A 22767-nucleotide genomic window follows, 5' to 3' on the forward strand; every position below is an offset into this window, starting at 1 on the left:
ACTCTGAGGGTGGTGTTGATATGCAGCCAGGTTTTGTGCCTTTGGCCTGGGTGATGATGTCACTGGGGCCACTGTGACATGGGCAGCACTGATGTGTGGTGATGGGCGATGGTGGTGCCATGCCCATCCCAAGTGGTGATGTTGCAGTAGTGGCTTCTTTGGAGGGGATGGGATTAACTTCTGCTGGGAGTAAATTTTGTATTTGTGACCAAATGAATGTGGGTGAGCCAGGGCTGTGGGAGGCATGGTTGAGCAGGGGTGGTGCGGCCTGTCGTGCTGCTGAGCCCCAGCTCTCCAGGGAGCAGGCTGGTGGCAACATCTGCTGGCAGGGGACACAGGTGGGACAGCAGATCCCCGGATGGCAGGGAGAGGCCAGAGCTGACACCAAGTCTGCTGGGTGCGGGATGGTTCCCCCGGCAAGGGAACTCCTGTGTGGGTGCGGGCAGGTCACTCCTTGGTGGGTGCCGGAGGAGCGGCTCCTCGCCGTCCACCGTGAGCACAGTCGCGGATGGATATGGATGGCGGGACCAGGGCGAAGGAGGACCCGAGGCACTGGGGCAAATCCAACTGGGTTTATTTGGGGGAAACCCGAGGGTCCAAGGAGGGAGGGAATCAGGACTACAAGTGCAGTTGAAGCGAGCCGGTGTCAGGGGTGAGCTGGTGGGCCGAAGCGGGATGGCAGGGGGTTTATAAAGGGGAAAGTGTAGGCAGGGTCGAGGTACAAATCAAGCAGTGGGTAGAGGGCTCGGAGGAGAGGACAAGGTTGGGTGATGGTGGGTGCACCTATGAGGATGTGGGGAGAGGGTGGTGTGCTTACAGAGTCCGGTGGGGGAGTGAGGAAGAGGGAATATTCCAGAAGGGAGGGAGTGGACAAGAGGTGATTGATGTTGATACGGTAGAATCCTCCCAGGGCGCCTCTGCCCCATCTTCCCTTTCCCCTCCTCCCACAGGAATGTGCTGTCAACCCTGGGGACGTAGATCCGTGTTCGTTAGAGTGAGAGAAGCTTGAAGGAAGTTTGAAGAAAATCACTGGGAAATACATATGCGTTCTCATAGTGTAAAAAAACTTTATTTTTTGTGTATGTCTATCTGTCTATGTATTTATGTATCAATGTATGGATGTATGTATGTGTGTACCTATCTGTCTATCTATCTATCTATCTATCTATCTATCTATCTATCTAAACTACCTATCTATCTTTCTTTCTTTATCTATTTATATTATTTGATTATGTGTCTTTGATGGGTGAGGGTGATGGGGGTGTGGGCAGGCTGACATTTGGTGCTGCTGTGTATTTGTGGCCGGCTGTAGGGTTTTTTTGCCCGCCGTTGTTGCTGCCAGACGTGTCTCATGCGAATGGGCCCAGGCTGGGAGCGGTTGTCCATCGTGGATCCGTGGAAGATCCATGGAGGCCTGTATGGACGTTGTGGCCGTGGTGCTGGACTGTTGGCAGCCAAAGTGCCCTCAGACAGCCCCAGCGCTGCCTGTGTGGAAGTGCTGGGGCTGCTTTCATCAGCACTCTGGGCTGGCCCAGTGTCAATCCTGCGGCGTTTTGCTGGTGGGCCGTATGACACCACTGAGGCACTGTCTTTCTTCGGATAGCCACGTTTGAAGGCACACCGAGGGCAAGAGGAAGAGCTGGCGGTGTTGGTGGAACACTTGCCCTGGGAGAGCTGTGGTGCTGCCTGGTTGGGAGTGCTGGGTTTGCAGGTGTCAGCACTGTGGGCTGGCCCATCCTGGATCCTGCAGGGTTCTGCAGGAGGGCTGTGCATTGCCCCTGACTTTATTTCTTCCTCAGTGTGGCACTGCTTGAAGGCCTGCTGAGGGCTGATGGAGCAGCTGCTCTTGAGGAGCACCGTGTCCTGGGACAGAGTCAGCAGTTCTGTGCTTGAGGTTTTGGGGCCCACAAGGTCTGATTTGCCAGTGGAACCTGCAAAGAGGGGCAGGCAGAAGGAAGGTTGTCAGGACAGTCCCCAGGCTGCAGGCAGGAGAGGCCGCTGTGGTATCCCGCCCTTTCCAGGAGCCAAGCTGTGTGCCGAGGGCCCTGGTGCCAGGCCCATTGTGGTCCCTGTGTGGATTGCATAGTGCTGAAAGCTTTGTTGCCTACCAGTGTCGGTGGCAGCACAGGTGCTGCACTCCCAGGAGCAGGTGCTGTTCCCCAAAGAGGAGCAGAGTCGGTGGATGCCCTCAGCAGCGCAGGAGCTGCAGAGCCGCAGTTGCCAGGGTCTGGAGGAGCAAGGAGGTGGTGAGGACAAAGTGTCAGGGCAGGGAGTGCCTGGCAGAGCCCTTGTGCGTAATTCTACATCCCTGTGCTTGTGGGGATACAGATCCTCCTCAGATCGCTGCATTGCTGCTTTGGCAGCTTACCCGTGTGCCTGCGAGTGCTCCCTGCCTCCTGGACAAAGGCACGTTGTGGCATCGCAGCGGCCGTGCCTCTGATCTGAGGGTCCGACGTCTGGGTCACTCTGCCATGATGGGGGTCTGCCAGAGAAGGAAGGGAAAGAGCTGAGCCCACATGAGGCAGGTGGCCGCAGTCACTGCTCCTTTGCCTGTCCCATTTGCAGGGACTGGTTGGAGCTGAGGGCAAGAGGGACAGGCCAGAGGGTGGGCAGGCCTGGCAGGGCAGTCCCTAGGCGGGCACTGTGCTTGTGCCTGGTGCCTTGTGAGCTGGGAGGAGAAAAGCCAACCTCTTAGAGAGTCGGATCCCCATGGTGAGCATTTCCGTCATGAACGGCTCTTGTTTGAGGCAACGCGGGCATCGGAAGTCAATGCCAGCGTGCAGAGCCAGTCTCTGGATGCAGTGCCGGTGGAAGCGGGCGTCTTGGCACGCGGGACACGCCATGGTTATGTAGGAGATGTTGTCTTCCACCGTGTCCAGGCAGATGGTGCAGGTGTTGTCCTGGCTTGGACGTGGCCGCAGTGCCTGCTGTGGGCGGTGCTCCCAGCAGAAGGACCTGTGAGGAGGATGGAGGAGATGGGTGAGGGAAGGGTGAAGGGCAGAGCCCTTGGGCTGTGCTGGCAGTGTGGGTTCAGGAGGTGTGAGGGAGCCCCAGCCCCTGTGTGGGTTCTGTCCCTGTGTGGGGCACGTTGCTGGCAACCATGGGTTCTCGCCTTATGCATTCACTGGAATGTAAAGGGCTTGGAGAGAAATGCAGGGGTTCCGAGGGTGAGGGTGGGCAGCCCTTACCTGTAGGCCCCGAAGTACTGGGTGACACATTGTCCGTCTGGGGCACAGGGCAGGTGGAAGGTGCGGTCGCAGGCCGTCTGGCAGCAGGTGATGGTGGCCCCCATCTTGCAGCAGATGAAACAGCTCTGGAAAGAGCACAGCAGCCCCATGAATGTCAGGACTGGAGCTTTTTGGTCTGTTTGCATCTCCAGACAGTGAGTGGGATGTGGGCAGAGCCAGCTCAGAGTCCCCAGAGCCACGTGCACACGAGGCCCCTGCAAGTGCCAGGCCTGGGGCTTCTTTGCTGGGGAGCAGGAGGAGGTGGCCAAGCCTCTCCTGGTGCAAAGCTGCCTGCTCCTCCTGCCAGGTCATGCCCACCTTCTTGGCTGCTGCCCTGATGATGCGCCTGGTGTCCCCAACGAGAAAGTGTCCAGTGTCCTCGCGTGGGTAAAGCCCAGTGGCGAGGATCTGCAAGGCAGGGAAGGCCGGGAGCTTGTTAGGTCAGGGAGGCAGGGCCCTTGTGGGCTGAAAGCTGGAGGGAGTCTCAAGAGAATTCACCTGGCAGTAGGTGTGGACACAGAGCTTGAACTTCATTCTCTTGTCCCCACAGAGTTCGTTGTCCTGGGTGTGGTGGCACAGCATGCAGGCTGCAGAGACAGAGCAAGTGCCCCGGGCATGAGCAGGTCTGTGGGGCTGGGCAAGTGTCCATGCAGGATCAGCCCCAGGGCCCTGCAGAGTCTTTGCTCTGCTGGCTGAAGGGCAGAGCAGGTCAGGCGTGGCTGCCCCATCACGTGCCCAGGTCCCCACCCAGTGTGGGAGCTCCTGCCTGGGCCGGGCCTGGCCTGGTTCTTGGCTCCTCACTGACTACCCCAGAAGGCCCTGAGCCAGTGCCAGGGAGCTGTGGGGTGCTTCTGCTCTTACCTTTTTCCTTGGGGACAGTTTCTGGCCGTGCCCTCTTGGATCTAGGAGAGTTTGTTGGCAAGCGGCCGGAGCGTCTCTTGCGCTGCCCTGCTGGCATTTCTCCTCCTGACTGTTGTCTTCCAAGCCTGAGTGAAGAGAGAGATGCGTTTTAGCTGTGTCAGAGGCAGCAGAAGCCTCTGGCTTACCCCGGTGCCTGAGCAGCCTCAGGCAAGCTCGTTCTTCGCAATCTCTCTTCGACTCTGAGGGTGGTGTTGATATGCAGCCAGGTTTTGTGCCTTTGGCCTGGGTGATGATGTCACTGGGGCCACTGTGACATGGGCAGCACTGATGTGTGGTGATGGGCGATGGTGGTGCCATGCCCATCCCAAGTGGTGATGTTGCAGTAGTGGCTTCTTTGGAGGGGATGGGATTAACTTCTGCTGGGAGTAAATTTTGTATTTGTGACCAAATGAATGTGGGTGAGCCAGGGCTGTGGGAGGCATGGTTGAGCAGGGGTGGTGCGGCCTGTCGTGCTGCTGAGCCCCAGCTCTCCAGGGAGCAGGCTGGTGGCAACATCTGCTGGCAGGGGACTCAGGTGGGACAGCAGATCCCCGGATGGCAGGGAGAGGCCAGAGCTGACACCAAGTCTGCTGGGTGCGGGATGGTTCCCCCGGCAAGGGAACTCCTGTGTGGGTGCGGGCAGGTCACTCCTTGGTGGGTGCCGGAGGAGCGGCTCCTCGCCGTCCACCGTGAGCACAGTCGCGGATGGATATGGATGGCGCGACCAGGGCGAAGGAGGACCCGAGGCACTGGGGCAAATGCAACTGGGTTTATTTGGGGGAAGCCCGAGGGTCCAAGGAGGGAGGGAATCAGGACTACAAGTGCAGTTGAAGCGAGCTGGTGTCAGGGGTGAGCTGGTGGGCCGAAGCGGGATGGCAGGGGGTTTATAAAGGGGAAAGTGTAGGCAGGGTCGAGGTACAAATCAAGCAGTGGGTAGAGGGCTCGGAGGAGAGGACAAGGTTGGGTGATGGTGGGTGCACCTATGAGGATGTGGGGAGAGGGTGGTGTGCTTACAGAGTCCGGTGGGGGAGTGAGGAAGAGGGAATATTCCAGAAGGGAGGGAGTGGACAAGAGGTGATTGATGTTGATACGGTAGAATCCTCCCAGGGCGCCTCTGCCCCATCTTCCCTTTCCCCTCCTCCCACAGGAATGTGCTGTCAACCCTGGGGACGTAGATCCGTGTTCGTTAGAGTGAGAGAAGCTTGAAGGAAGTTTGAAGAAAATCACTGGGAAATACATATGCGTTCTCATAGTGTAAAAAAACTTTATTTTTTGTGTATGTCTATCTGTCTATGTATTTATGTATCAATGTATGGATGTATGTATGTGTGTACCTATCTGTCTATCTATCTATCTATCTATCTATCTATCTATCTATCTAAACTACCTATCTATCTTTCTTTCTTTATCTATTTATATTATTTGATTATGTGTCTTTGATGGGTGAGGGTGATGGGGGTGTGGGCAGGCTGACATTTGGTGCTGCTGTGTATTTGTGGCCGGCTGTAGGGTTTTTTTGTCCGCCGTTGTTGCTGCCAGACGTGTCTCATGCGAATGGGCCCAGGCTGGGAGCGGTTGTCCATCGTGGATCCGTGGAAGATCCATGGAGGCCTGTATGGACGTTGTGGCCGTGGTGCTGGACTGTTGGCAGCCAAAGTGCCCTCAGACAGCCCCAGCGCTGCCTGTGTGGAAGTGCTGGGGCTGCTTTCATCAGCACTCTGGGCTGGCCCAGTGTCAATCCTGCGGCGTTTTGCTGGTGGGCCGTATGACACCACTGAGGCACTGTCTTTCTTTGGATAGCCACGTTTGAAGGCACACCGAGGGCAAGAGGAAGAGCTGGCGGTGTTGGCGGAACACTTGCCCTGGGAGAGCTGTGATGCTACCTGGCTGGAAGTGCTGGGCTTGCAGGTGTCAGCACTGTGGGCTGGCCCAGTGTCAATCCTGCGGCGTTTTGCGGGTGGGCCGTATGATACCGCTGAGGCACTGTCTTTCTTCGGATAGCCACGTTTGAAGGCACACCGAGGGCAAGAGGAAGAGCTGGTGGTCTTGGCCAGGCACTTGCCCTGGGAGAGCTGTGGTGCTGCCTGGTTGGGAGTGCTGGGTGTGCAGGTGTCAGCACTGTGGGCTGGCCCATCCTGGATCCTGCAGGGTTCTGCAGGAGGGCTGTGCATTGCCCCTGACTTTATTTCTTCCTCAGTGTGGCACTGCTTGAAGGCCTGCTGAGGGCTGATGGAGCAGCTGCTCTTGAGGAGCACCGTGTCCTGGGACAGAGTCAGCAGTTCTGTGCTTGAGGTTTTGGGGCCCACAAGGTCTGATTTGCCAGTGGAACCTGCAAAGAGGGGCAGGCAGAAGGAAGGTTGTCAGGACAGTCCCCAGGCTGCAGGCAGGAGAGGCCGCTGTGGTATCCCGCCCTTTCCAGGAGCCAAGCTGTGTGCCGAGGGCCCTGGTGCCAGGCCCATTGTGGTCCCTGTGTGGATTGCATAGTGCTGAAAGCTTTGTTGCCTACCAGTGTCGGTGGCAGCACAGGTGCTGCACTCCCAGGAGCAGGTGCTGTTCCCCAAAGAGGAGCAGAGTCGGTGGATGCCCTCAGCAGCGCAGGAGCTGCAGAGGCGCAGTTGCCAAGGTCTGGAGGAGCAAGGAGGTGGTGAGGACAAAGTGTCAGGGCAGGGAGTGCCTGGCAGAGCCCTTGTGCGTAATTCTACATCCCTGTGCTTGTGGGGATACAGATCCTCCTCAGATCGCTGCATTGCTGCTTTGGCAGCTTACCCGTGTGCCTGCGAGTGCTCCCTGCCTCCTGGACAAAGGCACCTTGTGGCATCGCAGCGGCCGTGCCTCTGATCTGAGGGTCCGACGTCTGGGTCACTCTGCCATGATGGGGGTCTGCCAGAGAAGGAAGGGAAAGAGCTGAGCCCACATGAGGCAGGTGGCCGCAGTCACTGCTCCTTTGCCTGTCCCATTTGCAGGGACTGGTTGGAGCTGAGGGCAAGAGGGACAGGCCAGAGGGTGGGCAGGCCTGGCAGGGCAGTCCCTAGGCGGGCACTGTGCTTGTGCCTGGTGCCTTGTGAGCTGGGAGGAGAAAAGCCAACCTCTTAGAGAGTCGGATCCCCATGGTGAGCATTTCCGTCATGAACGGCTCTTGTTTGAGGCAACGCGGGCATCGGAAGTCAATGCCAGCGTGCAGAGCCAGTCTCTGGATGCAGTGCCGGTGGAAGCGGGCGTCTTGGCACGCGGGACACGCCATGGTTATGTAGGAGATGTTGTCTTCCACCGTGTCCAGGCAGATGGTGCAGGTGTTGTCCTGGCTTGGACGTGGCCGCAGTGCCTGCTGTGGGCGGTGCTCCCAGCAGAAGGACCTGTGAGGAGGATGGAGGAGATGGGTGAGGGAAGGGTGAAGGGCAGAGCCCTTGGGCTGTGCTGGCAGTGTGGGTTCAGGAGGTGTGAGGGAGCCCCAGCCCCTGTGTGGGTTCTGTCCCTGTGTGGGGCACGTTGCTGGCAACCATGGGTTCTCGCCTTATGCATTCACTGGAATGTAAAGGGCTTGGAGAGAAATGCAGGGGTTCCGAGGGTGAGGGTGGGCAGCCCTTACCTGTAGGCCCCGAAGTACTGGGTGACACATTGTCCGTCTGGGGCACAGGGCAGGTGGAAGGTGCGGTCGCAGGCCGTCTGGCAGCAGGTGATGGTGGCCCCCATCTTGCAGCAGATGAAACAGCTCTGGAAAGAGCACAGCAGCCCCATGAATGTCAGGACTGGAGCTTTTTGGTCTGTTTGCATCTCCAGACAGTGAGTGGGATGTGGGCAGAGCCAGCTCAGAGTCCCCAGAGCCACGTGCACACGAGGCCCCTGCAAGTGCCAGGCCTGGGGCTTCTTTGCTGGGGAGCAGGAGGAGGTGGCCAAGCCTCTCCTGGTGCAAAGCTGCCTGCTCCTCCTGCCAGGTCATGCCCACCTTCTTGGCTGCTGCCCTGATGATGCGCCTGGTGTCCCCAACGAGAAAGTGTCCAGTGTCCTCGCGTGGGTAAAGCCCAGTGGCGAGGATCTGCAAGGCAGGGAAGGCCGGGAGCTTGTTAGGTCAGGGAGGCAGGGCCCTTGTGGGCTGAAAGCTGGAGGGAGTCTCAAGAGAATTCACCTGGCAGTAGGTGTGGACACAGAGCTTGAACTTCATTCTCTTGTCCCCACAGAGTTCGTTGTCCTGGGTGTGGTGGCACAGCATGCAGGCTGCAGAGACAGAGCAAGTGCCCCGGGCATGAGCAGGTCTGTGGGGCTGGGCAAGTGTCCATGCAGGATCAGCCCCAGGGCCCTGCAGAGTCTTTGCTCTGCTGGCTGAAGGGCAGAGCAGGTCAGGCGTGGCTGCCCCATCACGTGCCCAGGTCCCCACCCAGTGTGGGAGCTCCTGCCTGGGCCGGGCCTGGCCTGGTTCTTGGCTCCTCACTGACTACCCCAGAAGGCCCTGAGCCAGTGCCAGGGAGCTGTGGGGTGCTTCTGCTCTTACCTTTTTCCTTGGGGACAGTTTCTGGCCGTGCCCTCTTGGATCTAGGAGAGTTTGTTGGCAAGCGGCCGGAGCGTCTCTTGCGCTGCCCTGCTGGCATTTCTCCTCCTGACTGTTGTCTTCCAAGCCTGAGTGAAGAGAGAGATGCGTTTTAGCTGTGTCAGAGGCAGCAGAAGCCTCTGGCTTACCCCGGTGCCTGAGCAGCCTCAGGCAAGCTCGTTCTTCGCAATCTCTCTTCGACTCTGAGGGTGGTGTTGATATGCAGCCAGGTTTTGTGCCTTTGGCCTGGGTGATGATGTCACTGGGGCCACTGTGACATGGGCAGCACTGATGTGTGGTGATGGGCGATGGTGGTGCCATGCCCATCCCAAGTGGTGATGTTGCAGTAGTGGCTTCTTTGGAGGGGATGGGATTAACTTCTGCTGGGAGTAAATTTTGTATTTGTGACCAAATGAATGTGGGTGAGCCAGGGCTGTGGGAGGCATGGTTGAGCAGGGGTGGTGCGGCCTGTCGTGCTGCTGAGCCCCAGCTCTCCAGGGAGCAGGCTGGTGGCAACATCTGCTGGCAGGGGACTCAGGTGGGACAGCAGATCCCCGGATGGCAGGGAGAGGCCAGAGCTGACACCAAGTCTGCTGGGTGCGGGATGGTTCCCCCGGCAAGGGAACTCCTGTGTGGGTGCGGGCAGGTCACTCCTTGGTGGGTGCCGGAGGAGCGGCTCCTCGCCGTCCACCGTGAGCACAGTCGCGGATGGATATGGATGGCGGGACCAGGGCGAAGGAGGACCCGAGGCACTGGGGCAAATGCAACTGGGTTTATTTGGGGGAAGCCCGAGGGTCCAAGGAGGGAGGGAATCAGGACTACAAGTGCAGTTGAAGCGAGCTGGTGTCAGGGGTGAGCTGGTGGGCCGAAGCGGGATGGCAGGGGGTTTATAAAGGGGAAAGTGTAGGCAGGGTCGAGGTACAAATCAAGCAGTGGGTAGAGGGCTCGGAGGAGAGGACAAGGTTGGGTGATGGTGGGTGCACCTATGAGGATGTGGGGAGAGGGTGGTGTGCTTACAGAGTCCGGTGGGGGAGTGAGGAAGAGGGAATATTCCAGAAGGGAGGGAGTGGACAAGAGGTGATTGATGTTGATACGGTAGAATCCTCCCAGGGCGCCTCTGCCCCATCTTCCCTTTCCCCTCCTCCCACAGGAATGTGCTGTCAACCCTGGGGACGTAGATCCGTGTTCGTTAGAGTGAGAGAAGCTTGAAGGAAGTTTGAAGAAAATCACTGGGAAATACATATGCGTTCTCATAGTGTAAAAAAACTTTATTTTTTGTGTATGTCTATCTGTCTATGTATTTATGTATCAATGTATGGATGTATGTATGTGTGTACCTATCTGTCTATCTATCTATCTATCTATCTATCTATCTATCTATCTATCTAAACTACCTATCTATCTTTCTTTCTTTATCTATTTATATTATTTGATTATGTGTCTTTGATGGGTGAGGGTGATGGGGGTGTGGGCAGGCTGACATTTGGTGCTGCTGTGTATTTGTGGCCGGCTGTAGGGTTTTTTTGCCCGCCGTTGTTGCTGCCAGACGTGTCTCATGCGAATGGGCCCAGGCTGGGAGCGGTTGTCCATCGTGGATCCGTGGAAGATCCATGGAGGCCTGTATGGACGTTGTGGCCGTGGTGCTGGACTGTTGGCAGCCAAAGTGCCCTCAGACAGCCCCAGCGCTGCCTGTGTGGAAGTGCTGGGGCTGCTTTCATCAGCACTCTGGGCTGGCCCAGTGTCAATCCTGCGGCGTTTTGCTGGTGGGCCGTATGACACCACTGAGGCACTGTCTTTCTTTGGATAGCCACGTTTGAAGGCACACCGAGGGCAAGAGGAAGAGCTGGCGGTGTTGGCGGAACACTTGCCCTGGGAGAGCTGTGATGCTACCTGGCTGGAAGTGCTGGGCTTGCAGGTGTCAGCACTGTGGGCTGGCCCAGTGTCAATCCTGCGGCGTTTTGCGGGTGGGCCGTATGATACCGCTGAGGCACTGTCTTTCTTCGGATAGCCACGTTTGAAGGCACACCGAGGGCAAGAGGAAGAGCTGGTGGTCTTGGCCAGGCACTTGCCCTGGGAGAGCTGTGGTGCTGCCTGGTTGGGAGTGCTGGGTTTGCAGGTGTCAGCACTGTGGGCTGGCCCATCCTGGATCCTGCAGGGTTCTGCAGGAGGGCTGTGCATTGCCCCTGACTTTATTTCTTCCTCAGTGTGGCACTGCTTGAAGGCCTGCTGAGGGCTGATGGAGCAGCTGCTCTTGAGGAGCACCGTGTCCTGGGACAGAGTCAGCAGTTCTGTGCTTGAGGTTTTGGGGCCCACAAGGTCTGATTTGCCAGTGGAACCTGCAAAGAGGGGCAGGCAGAAGGAAGGTTGTCAGGACAGTCCCCAGGCTGCAGGCAGGAGAGGCCGCTGTGGTATCCCGCCCTTTCCAGGAGCCAAGCTGTGTGCCGAGGGCCCTGGTGCCAGGCCCATTGTGGTCCCTGTGTGGATTGCATAGTGCTGAAAGCTTTGTTGCCTACCAGTGTCGGTGGCAGCACAGGTGCTGCACTCCCAGGAGCAGGTGCTGTTCCCCAAAGAGGAGCAGAGTCGGTGGATGCCCTCAGCAGCGCAGGAGCTGCAGAGCCGCAGTTGCCAGGGTCTGGAGGAGCAAGGAGGTGGTGAGGACAAAGTGTCAGGGCAGGGAGTGCCTGGCAGAGCCCTTGTGCGTAATTCTACATCCCTGTGCTTGTGGGGATACAGATCCTCCTCAGATCGCTGCATTGCTGCTTTGGCAGCTTACCCGTGTGCCTGCGAGTGCTCCCTGCCTCCTGGACAAAGGCACCTTGTGGCATCGCAGCGGCCGTGCCTCTGATCTGAGGGTCCGACGTCTGGGTCACTCTGCCATGATGGGGGTCTGCCAGAGAAGGAAGGGAAAGAGCTGAGCCCACATGAGGCAGGTGGCCGCAGTCACTGCTCCTTTGCCTGTCCCATTTGCAGGGACTGGTTGGAGCTGAGGGCAAGAGGGACAGGCCAGAGGGTGGGCAGGCCTGGCAGGGCAGTCCCTAGGCGGGCACTGTGCTTGTGCCTGGTGCCTTGTGAGCTGGGAGGAGAAAAGCCAACCTCTTAGAGAGTCGGATCCCCATGGTGAGCATTTCCGTCATGAACGGCTCTTGTTTGAGGCAACGCGGGCATCGGAAGTCAATGCCAGCGTGCAGAGCCAGTCTCTGGATGCAGTGCCGGTGGAAGCGGGCGTCTTGGCACGCGGGACACGCCATGGTTATGTAGGAGATGTTGTCTTCCACCGTGTCCAGGCAGATGGTGCAGGTGTTGTCCTGGCTTGGACGTGGCCGCAGTGCCTGCTGTGGGCGGTGCTCCCAGCAGAAGGACCTGTGAGGAGGATGGAGGAGATGGGTGAGGGAAGGGTGAAGGGCAGAGCCCTTGGGCTGTGCTGGCAGTGTGGGTTCAGGAGGTGTGAGGGAGCCCCAGCCCCTGTGTGGGTTCTGTCCCTGTGTGGGGCACGTTGCTGGCAACCATGGGTTCTCGCCTTATGCATTCACTGGAATGTAAAGGGCTTGGAGAGAAATGCAGGGGTTCCGAGGGTGAGGGTGGGCAGCCCTTACCTGTAGGCCCCGAAGTACTGGGTGACACATTGTCCGTCTGGGGCACAGGGCAGGTGGAAGGTGCGGTCGCAGGCCGTCTGGCAGCAGGTGATGGTGGCCCCCATCTTGCAGCAGATGAAACAGCTCTGGAAAGAGCACAGCAGCCCCATGAATGTCAGGACTGGAGCTTTTTGGTCTGTTTGCATCTCCAGACAGTGAGTGGGATGTGGGCAGAGCCAGCTCAGAGTCCCCAGAGCCACGTGCACACGAGGCCCCTGCAAGTGCCAGGCCTGGGGCTTCTTTGCTGGGGAGCAGGAGGAGGTGGCCAAGCCTCTCCTGGTGCAAAGCTGCCTGCTCCTCCTGCCAGGTCATGCCCACCTTCTTGGCTGCTGCCCTGATGATGCGCCTGGTGTCCCCAACGAGAAAGTGTCCAGTGTCCTCGCGTGGGTAAAGCCCAGTGGCGAGGATCTGCAAGGCAGGGAAGGCCGGGAGCTTGTTAGGTCAGGGAGGCAGGGCCCTTGTGGGCTGAAAGCTGGAGGGAGTCTCAAGAGAATTCACCTGGCAGTAGGTGTGGACACAGAGCTTGAACTTCATTCTCTTGTCCCCACAGAGTTCGTTGTCCTGGGTGTGGTGGCACAGCATGCAGGCTGCAGAGACAGAGCAAGTGCCCCGGGCATGAGCAGGTCTGTGGGGCTGGGCAAGTGTCCATGCAGGATCAGCCCCAGGGCCCTGCAGAGTCTTTGCTCTGCTGGCTGAAGGGCAGAGCAGGTCAGGCGTGGCTGCCCCATCACGTGCCCAGGTCCCCACCCAGTGTGGGAGCTCCTGCCTGGGCCGGGCCTGGCCTGGTTCTTGGCTCCTCACTGACTACCCCAGAAGGCCCTGAGCCAGTGCCAGGGAGCTGTGGGGTGCTTCTGCTCTTACCTTTTTCCTTGGGGACAGTTTCTGGCCGTGCCCTCTTGGATCTAGGAGAGTTTGTTGGCAAGCGGCCGGAGCGTCTCTTGCGCTGCCCTGCTGGCATTTCTCCTCCTGACTGTTGTCTTCCAAGCCTGAGTGAAGAGAGAGATGCGTTTTAGCTGTGTCAGAGGCAGCAGAAGCCTCTGGCTTACCCCGGTGCCTGAGCAGCCTCAGGCAAGCTCGTTCTTCGCAATCTCTCTTCGACTCTGAGGGTGGTGTTGATATGCAGCCAGGTTTTGTGCCTTTGGCCTGGGTGATGATGTCACTGGGGCCACTGTGACATGGGCAGCACTGATGTGTGGTGATGGGCGATGGTGGTGCCATGCCCATCCCAAGTGGTGATGTTGCAGTAGTGGCTTCTTTGGAGGGGATGGGATTAACTTCTGCTGGGAGTAAATTTTGTATTTGTGACCAAATGAATGTGGGTGAGCCAGGGCTGTGGGAGGCATGGTTGAGCAGGGGTGGTGCGGCCTGTCGTGCTGCTGAGCCCCAGCTCTCCAGGGAGCAGGCTGGTGGCAACATCTGCTGGCAGGGGACTCAGGTGGGACAGCAGATCCCCGGATGGCAGGGAGAGGCCAGAGCTGACACCAAGTCTGCTGGGTGCGGGATGGTTCCCCCGGCAAGGGAACTCCTGTGTGGGTGCGGGCAGGTCACTCCTTGGTGGGTGCCGGAGGAGCGGCTCCTCGCCGTCCACCGCGAGCACAGTCGCGGATGGATATGGATGGCGCGACCAGGGCGAAGGAGGACCCGAGGCACTGGGGCAAATCCAACTGGGTTTATTTGGGGGAAGCCCGAGGGTCCAAGGAGGGAGGGAATCAGGACTACAAGTGCAGTTGAAGCGAGCTGGTGTCAGGGGTGAGCTGGTGGGCCGAAGCGGGATGGCAGGGGGTTTATAAAGGGGAAAGTGTAGGCAGGGTCGAGGTACAAATCAAGCAGTGGGTAGAGGGCTCGGAGGAGAGGACAAGGTTGGGTGATGGTGGGTGCACCTATGAGGATGTGGGGAGAGGGTGGTGTGCTTACAGAGTCCGGTGGGGGAGTGAGGAAGAGGGAATATTCCAGAAGGGAGGGAGTGGACAAGAGGTGATTGATGTTGATACGGTAGAATCCTCCCAGGGCGCCTCTGCCCCATCTTCCCTTTCCCCTCCTCCCACAGGAATGTGCTGTCAACCCTGGGGACGTAGATCCGTGTTCGTTAGAGTGAGAGAAGCTTGAAGGAAGTTTGAAGAAAATCACTGGGAAATACATATGCGTTCTCATAGTGTAAAAAAACTTTATTTTTTGTGTATGTCTATCTGTCTATGTATTTATGTATCAATGTATGGATGTATGTATGTGTGTACCTATCTGTCTATCTATCTATCTATCTATCTATCTATCTATCTATCTATCTAAACTACCTATCTATCTTTCTTTCTTTATCTATTTATATTATTTGATTATGTGTCTTTGATGGGTGAGGGTGATGGGGGTGTGGGCAGGCTGACATTTGGTGCTGCTGTGTATTTGTGGCCGGCTGTAGGGTTTTTTTGCCCGCCGTTGTTGCTGCCAGACGTGTCTCATGCGAATGGGCCCAGGCTGGGAGCGGTTGTCCATCGTGGATCCGTGGAAGATCCATGGAGGCCTGTATGGACGTTGTGGCCGTGGTGCTGGACTGTTGGCAGCCAAAGTGCCCTCAGACAGCCCCAGCGCTGCCTGTGTGGAAGTGCTGGGGCTGCTTTCATCAGCACTCTGGGCTGGCCCAGTGTCAATCCTGCGGCGTTTTGCTGGTGGGCCGTATGACACCACTGAGGCACTGTCTTTCTTTGGATAGCCACGTTTGAAGGCACACCGAGGGCAAGAGGAAGAGCTGGTGGTCTTGGCCAGGCACTTGCCCTGGGAGAGCTGTGGTGCTGCCTGGTTGGGAGTGCTGGGTTTGCAGGTGTCAGCACTGTGGGCTGGCCCATCCTGGATCCTGCAGGGTTCTGCAGGAGGGCTGTGCATTGCCCCTGACTTTATTTCTTCCTCAGTGTGGCACTGCTTGAAGGCCTGCTGAGGGCTGATGGAGCAGCTGCTCTTGAGGAGCACCGTGTCCTGGGACAGAGTCAGCAGTTCTGTGCTTGAGGTTTTGGGGCCCACAAGGTCTGATTTGCCAGTGGAACCTGCAAAGAGGGGCAGGCAGAAGGAAGGTTGTCAGGACAGTCCCCAGGCTGCAGGCAGGAGAGGCCGCTGTGGTATCCCGCCCTTTCCAGGAGCCAAGCTGTGTGCCGAGGGCCCTGGTGCCAGGCCCATTGTGGTCCCTGTGTGGATTGCATAGTGCTGAAAGCTTTGTTGCCTACCAGTGTCGGTGGCAGCACAGGTGCTGCACTCCCAGGAGCAGGTGCTGTTCCCCAAAGAGGAGCAGAGTCGGTGGATGCCCTCAGCAGCGCAGGAGCTGCAGAGGCGCAGTTGCCAAGGTCTGGAGGAGCAAGGAGGTAGTGAGGACAAAGTGTCAGGGCAGGGAGTGCCTGGCAGAGCCCTTGTGCGTAATTCTACATCCCTGTGCTTGTGGGGATACAGATCCTCCTCAGATCGCTGCATTGCTGCTTTGGCAGCTTACCCGTGTGCCTGCGAGTGCTCCCTGCCTCCTGGACAAAGGCACCTTGTGGCATCGCAGCGGCCGTGCCTCTGATCTGAGGGTCCGACGTCTGGGTCACTCTGCCATGATGGGGGTCTGCCAGAGAAGGAAGGGAAAGAGCTGAGCCCACATGAGGCAGGTGGCCGCAGTCACTGCTCCTTTGCCTGTCCCATTTGCAGGGACTGGTTGGAGCTGAGGGCAAGAGGGACAGGCCAGAGGGTGGGCAGGCCTGGCAGGGCAGTCCCTAGGCGGGCACTGTGCTTGTGCCTGGTGCCTTGTGAGCTGGGAGGAGAAAAGCCAACCTCTTAGAGAGTCGGATCCCCATGGTGAGCATTTCCGTCATGAACGGCTCTTGTTTGAGGCAACGCGGGCATCGGAAGTCAATGCCAGCGTGCAGAGCCAGTCTCTGGATGCAGTGCCGGTGGAAGCGGGCGTCTTGGCACGCGGGACACGCCATGGTTATGTAGGAGATGTTGTCTTCCACCGTGTCCAGGCAGATGGTGCAGGTGTTGTCCTGGCTTGGACGTGGCCGCAGTGCCTGCTGTGGGCGGTGCTCCCAGCAGAAGGACCTGTGAGGAGGATGGAGGAGATGGGTGAGGGAAGGGTGAAGGGCAGAGCCCTTGGGCTGTGCTGGCAGTGTGGGTTCAGGAGGTGTGAGGGAGCCCCAGCCCCTGTGTGGGTTCTGTCCCTGTGTGGGGCACGTTGCTGGCAACCATGGGTTCTCGCCTTATGCATTCACTGGAATGTAAAGGGCTTGGAGAGAAATGCAGGGGTTCCGAGGGTGAGGGTGGGCAGCCCTTACCTGTAGGCCCCGAAGTACTGGGTGACACATTGTCCGTCTGGGGCACAGGGCAGGTGGAAGGTGCGGTCGCAGGCCGTCTGGCAGCAGGTGATGGTGGCCCCCATCTTGCAGCAGATGAAACAGCTCTGGAAAGAGCACAGCAGCCCCATGAATGTCAGGACTGGAGCTTTTTGGTCTGTTTGCATCTCCAGACAGTGAGTGGGATGTGGGCAGAGCCAGCTCAGAGTCCCCAGAGCCACGTGCACACGAGGCCCCTGCAAGTGCCAGGCCTGGGGCTTCTTTGCTGGGGAGCAGGAGGAGGTGGCCAAGCCTCTCCTGGTGCAAAGCTGCCTGCTCCTCCTGCCAGGTCATGCCCACCTTCTTGGCTGCTGCCCTGATGATGCGCCTGGTGTCCCCAACGAGAAAGTGTCCAGTGTCCTCGCGTGGGTAAAGCCCAGTGGCGAGGATCTGCAAGGCAGGGAAGGCCGGGAGCTTGTTAGGTCAGGGAGGCAGGGCCCTTGTGGGCTGAAAGCTGGAGGGAGTCTCAAGAGAATTCACCTGGCAGTAGGTGTGGACACAGAGCTTGAACTTCATTCTCTTGTCCCCACAGAGTTCGTTGTCCTGGGTGTGGTGGCACAGCATGCAGGCTGCAGAGACAGAGCAAGTGCCCCGGGCATGAGCAGGTCTGTGGGGCTGGGCAAGTGTCCATGCAGGATCAGCCCCAGGGCCCTGCAGAGTCTTTGCTCTGCTGGCTGAAGGGCAGAGCAGGTCAGGCGTGGCTGCCCCATCACGTGCCCAGGTCCCCACCCAGTGTGGGAGCTCCTGCCTGGGCCGGGCCTGGCCTGGTTCTTGGCTCCTCACTGACTACCCCAGAAGGCCCTGAGCCAGTGCCAGGGAGCTGTGGGGTGCTTCTGCTCTTACCTTTTTCCTTGGGGACAGTTTCTGGCCGTGCCCTCTTGGATCTAGGAGAGTTTGTTGGCAAGCGGCCGGAGCGTCTCTTGCGCTGCCCTGCTGGCATTTCTCCTCCTGACTGTTGTCTTCCAAGCCTGAGTGAAGAGAGAGATGCGTTTTAGCTGTGTCAGAGGCAGCAGAAGCCTCTGGCTTACCCCGGTGCCTGAGCAGCCTCAGGCAAGCTCGTTCTTCGCAATCTCTCTTCGACTCTGAGGGTGGTGTTGATATGCAGCCAGGTTTTGTGCCTTTGGCCTGGGTGATGATGTCACTGGGGCCACTGTGACATGGGCAGCACTGATGTGTGGTGATGGGCGATGGTGGTGCCATGCCCATCCCAAGTGGTGATGTTGCAGTAGTGGCTTCTTTGGAGGGGATGGGATTAACTTCTGCTGGGAGTAAATTTTGTATTTGTGACCAAATGAATGTGGGTGAGCCAGGGCTGTGGGAGGCATGGTTGAGCAGGGGTGGTGCGGCCTGTCGTGCTGCTGAGCCCCAGCTCTCCAGGGAGCAGGCTGGTGGCAACATCTGCTGGCAGGGGACTCAGGTGGGACAGCAGATCCCCGGATGGCAGGGAGAGGCCAGAGCTGACACCAAGTCTGCTGGGTGCGGGATGGTTCCCCCGGCAAGGGAACTCCTGTGTGGGTGCGGGCAGGTCACTCCTTGGTGGGTGCCGGAGGAGCGGCTCCTCGCCGTCCACCGCGAGCACAGTCGCGGATGGATATGGATGGCGCGACCAGGGCGAAGGAGGACCCGAGGCACTGGGGCAAATCCAACTGGGTTTATTTGGGGGAAGCCCGAGGGTCCAAGGAGGGAGGGAATCAGGACTACAAGTGCAGTTGAAGCGAGCTGGTGTCAGGGGTGAGCTGGTGGGCCGAAGCGGGATGGCAGGGGGTTTATAAAGGGGAAAGTGTAGGCAGGGTCGAGGTACAAATCAAGCAGTGGGTAGAGGGCTCGGAGGAGAGGACAAGGTTGGGTGATGGTGGGTGCACCTATGAGGATGTGGGGAGAGGGTGGTGTGCTTACAGAGTCCGGTGGGGGAGTGAGGAAGAGGGAATATTCCAGAAGGGAGGGAGTGGACAAGAGGTGATTGATGTTGATACGGTAGAATCCTCCCAGGGCGCCTCTGCCCCATCTTCCCTTTCCCCTCCTCCCACAGGAATGTGCTGTCAACCCTGGGGACGTAGATCCGTGTTCGTTAGAGTGAGAGAAGCTTGAAGGAAGTTTGAAGAAAATCACTGGGAAATACATATGCGTTCTCATAGTGTAAAAAAACTTTATTTTTTGTGTATGTCTATCTGTCTATGTATTTATGTATCAATGTATGGATGTATGTATGTGTGTACCTATCTGTCTATCTATCTATCTATCTATCTATCTATCTATCTATCTATCTAAACTACCTATCTATCTTTCTTTCTTTATCTATTTATATTATTTGATTATGTGTCTTTGATGGGTGAGGGTGATGGGGGTGTGGGCAGGCTGACATTTGGTGCTGCTGTGTATTTGTGGCCGGCTGTAGGGTTTTTTTGCCCGCCGTTGTTGCTGCCAGACGTGTCTCATGCGAATGGGCCCAGGCTGGGAGCGGTTGTCCATCGTGGATCCGTGGAAGATCCATGGAGGCCTGTATGGACGTTGTGGCCGTGGTGCTGGACTGTTGGCAGCCAAAGTGCCCTCAGACAGCCCCAGCGCTGCCTGTGTGGAAGTGCTGGGGCTGCTTTCATCAGCACTCTGGGCTGGCCCAGTGTCAATCCTGCGGCGTTTTGCTGGTGGGCCGTATGACACCACTGAGGCACTGTCTTTCTTTGGATAGCCACGTTTGAAGGCACACCGAGGGCAAGAGGAAGAGCTGGTGGTCTTGGCCAGGCACTTGCCCTGGGAGAGCTGTGGTGCTGCCTGGTTGGGAGTGCTGGGTTTGCAGGTGTCAGCACTGTGGGCTGGCCCATCCTGGATCCTGCAGGGTTCTGCAGGAGGGCTGTGCATTGCCCCTGACTTTATTTCTTCCTCAGTGTGGCACTGCTTGAAGGCCTGCTGAGGGCTGATGGAGCAGCTGCTCTTGAGGAGCACCGTGTCCTGGGACAGAGTCAGCAGTTCTGTGCTTGAGGTTTTGGGGCCCACAAGGTCTGATTTGCCAGTGGAACCTGCAAAGAGGGGCAGGCAGAAGGAAGGTTGTCAGGACAGTCCCCAGGCTGCAGGCAGGAGAGGCCGCTGTGGTATCCCGCCCTTTCCAGGAGCCAAGCTGTGTGCCGAGGGCCCTGGTGCCAGGCCCATTGTGGTCCCTGTGTGGATTGCATAGTGCTGAAAGCTTTGTTGCCTACCAGTGTCGGTGGCAGCACAGGTGCTGCACTCCCAGGAGCAGGTGCTGTTCCCCAAAGAGGAGCAGAGTCGGTGGATGCCCTCAGCAGCGCAGGAGCTGCAGAGGCGCAGTTGCCAAGGTCTGGAGGAGCAAGGAGGTAGTGAGGACAAAGTGTCAGGGCAGGGAGTGCCTGGCAGAGCCCTTGTGCGTAATTCTACATCCCTGTGCTTGTGGGGATACAGATCCTCCTCAGATCGCTGCATTGCTGCTTTGGCAGCTTACCCGTGTGCCTGCGAGTGCTCCCTGCCTCCTGGACAAAGGCACCTTGTGGCATCGCAGCGGCCGTGCCTCTGATCTGAGGGTCCGACGTCTGGGTCACTCTGCCATGATGGGGGTCTGCCAGAGAAGGAAGGGAAAGAGCTGAGCCCACATGAGGCAGGTGGCCGCAGTCACTGCTCCTTTGCCTGTCCCATTTGCAGGGACTGGTTGGAGCTGAGGGCAAGAGGGACAGGCCAGAGGGTGGGCAGGCCTGGCAGGGCAGTCCCTAGGCGGGCACTGTGCTTGTGCCTGGTGCCTTGTGAGCTGGGAGGAGAAAAGCCAACCTCTTAGAGAGTCGGATCCCCATGGTGAGCATTTCCGTCATGAACGGCTCTTGTTTGAGGCAACGCGGGCATCGGAAGTCAATGCCAGCGTGCAGAGCCAGTCTCTGGATGCAGTGCCGGTGGAAGCGGGCGTCTTGGCACGCGGGACACGCCATGGTTATGTAGGAGATGTTGTCTTCCACCGTGTCCAGGCAGATGGTGCAGGTGTTGTCCTGGCTTGGACGTGGCCGCAGTGCCTGCTGTGGGCGGTGCTCCCAGCAGAAGGACCTGTGAGGAGGATGGAGGAGATGGGTGAGGGAAGGGTGAAGGGCAGAGCCCTTGGGCTGTGCTGGCAGTGTGGGTTCAGGAGGTGTGAGGGAGCCCCAGCCCCTGTGTGGGTTCTGTCCCTGTGTGGGGCACGTTGCTGGCAACCATGGGTTCTCGCCTTATGCATTCACTGGAATGTAAAGGGCTTGGAGAGAAATGCAGGGGTTCCGAGGGTGAGGGTGGGCAGCCCTTACCTGTAGGCCCCGAAGTACTGGGTGACACATTGTCCGTCTGGGGCACAGGGCAGGTGGAAGGTGCGGTCGCAGGCCGTCTGGCAGCAGGTGATGGTGGCCCCCATCTTGCAGCAGATGAAACAGCTCTGGAAAGAGCACAGCAGCCCCATGAATGTCAGGACTGGAGCTTTTTGGTCTGTTTGCATCTCCAGACAGTGAGTGGGATGTGGGCAGAGCCAGCTCAGAGTCCCCAGAGCCACGTGCACACGAGGCCCCTGCAAGTGCCAGGCCTGGGGCTTCTTTGCTGGGGAGCAGGAGGAGGTGGCCAAGCCTCTCCTGGTGCAAAGCTGCCTGCTCCTCCTGCCAGGTCATGCCCACCTTCTTGGCTGCTGCCCTGATGATGCGCCTGGTGTCCCCAACGAGAAAGTGTCCAGTGTCCTCGCGTGGGTAAAGCCCAGTGGCGAGGATCTGCAAGGCAGGGAAGGCCGGGAGCTTGTTAGGTCAGGGAGGCAGGGCCCTTGTGGGCTGAAAGCTGGAGGGAGTCTCAAGAGAATTCACCTGGCAGTAGGTGTGGACACAGAGCTTGAACTTCATTCTCTTGTCCCCACAGAGTTCGTTGTCCTGGGTGTGGTGGCACAGCATGCAGGCTGCAGAGACAGAGCAAGTGCCCCGGGCATGAGCAGGTCTGTGGGGCTGGGCAAGTGTCCATGCAGGATCAGCCCCAGGGCCCTGCAGAGTCTTTGCTCTGCTGGCTGAAGGGCAGAGCAGGTCAGGCGTGGCTGCCCCATCACGTGCCCAGGTCCCCACCCAGTGTGGGAGCTCCTGCCTGGGCCGGGCCTGGCCTGGTTCTTGGCTCCTCACTGACTACCCCAGAAGGCCCTGAGCCAGTGCCAGGGAGCTGTGGGGTGCTTCTGCTCTTACCTTTTTCCTTGGGGACAGTTTCTGGCCGTGCCCTCTTGGATCTAGGAGAGTTTGTTGGCAAGCGGCCGGAGCGTCTCTTGCGCTGCCCTGCTGGCATTTCTCCTCCTGACTGTTGTCTTCCAAGCCTGAGTGAAGAGAGAGATGCGTTTTAGCTGTGTCAGAGGCAGCAGAAGCCTCTGGCTTACCCCGGTGCCTGAGCAGCCTCAGGCAAGCTCGTTCTTCGCAATCTCTCTTCGACTCTGAGGGTGGTGTTGATATGCAGCCAGGTTTTTTGCCTTTGGCCTGGTGATGATGTCACTGGGGCCACTGTGACATGGGCAGCACTGATGTGTGGTGATGGGCGATGGTGGTGCCATGCCCATCCCAAGTGGTGATGTTGCAGTAGTGGCTTCTTTGGAGGGGATGGGATTAACTTCTGCTGGGAGTAAATTTTGTATTTGTGACCAAATGAATGTGGGTGAGCCAGGGCTGTGGGAGGCATGGTTGAGCAGGGGTGGTGCGGCCTGTCGTGCTGCTGAGCCCCAGCTCTCCAGGGAGCAGGCTGGTGGCAACATCTGCTGGCAGGGGACACAGGTGGGACAGCAGATCCCCGGATGGCTGGGAGAGGCCAGAGCTGACACCAAGTCTGCTGGGTGCGGGATGGTTCCCCCGGCAAGGGAACTCCTGCGTGGGTGCGGGCAGGTCACTCCTTGGTGGGTGCCGGAGGAGCGGCTCCTCGCCGTCCACCGTGAGCACAGTCGCGGATGGATATGGATGGCGGGACCAGGGCGAAGGAGGACCCGAGGCACTGGGGCAAATGCAACTGGGTTTATTTGGGGGAAGCCCGAGGGTCCAAGGAGGGAGGGAATCAGGACTACAAGTGCAGTTGAAGCGAGCCGGTGTCAGGGGTGAGCTGGTGGCCCGAAGCGGGATGGCAGGGGGTTTATAAAGGGGAAAGTGTAGGCAGGGTCGAGGTACAAATCAAGCAGT

At 58.5% G+C, this 22767-nt stretch overlaps 1 protein-coding gene across 1 annotated transcript; it reads right to left on the reverse strand.

Annotated features, from left to right (window-relative positions):
* Window positions 1–447: 447 nt before the first annotated feature.
* LOC128937510 (uncharacterized) lies at window positions 448–21895 on the reverse strand. The gene is given in 27 exon segments (XM_054277244.1): window positions 448–552; window positions 1808–2032; window positions 2035–2227; window positions 2369–2482; window positions 2689–2955; window positions 3189–3442; window positions 6333–6557; window positions 6560–6752; window positions 6894–7007; window positions 7214–7480; window positions 7714–7967; window positions 10862–11086; window positions 11089–11281; window positions 11423–11536; window positions 11743–12009; window positions 12243–12496; window positions 15190–15414; window positions 15417–15609; window positions 15751–15864; window positions 16071–16337; window positions 16571–16824; window positions 19518–19742; window positions 19745–19937; window positions 20079–20192; window positions 20399–20665; window positions 20899–21152; window positions 21830–21895. Coding segments are annotated over 27 exon segments (5436 nt in total).
* Window positions 21896–22767: the final 872 nt, after the last annotated feature.

Source organism: Melozone crissalis, unplaced genomic scaffold, assembly GCF_028551555.1.
Source record: "Melozone crissalis strain CALT ecotype California unplaced genomic scaffold, PUWL_Pcris_2 ptg000019l_1, whole genome shotgun sequence".
Taxonomy (NCBI): domain Eukaryota; kingdom Metazoa; phylum Chordata; class Aves; order Passeriformes; family Passerellidae; genus Melozone; species Melozone crissalis.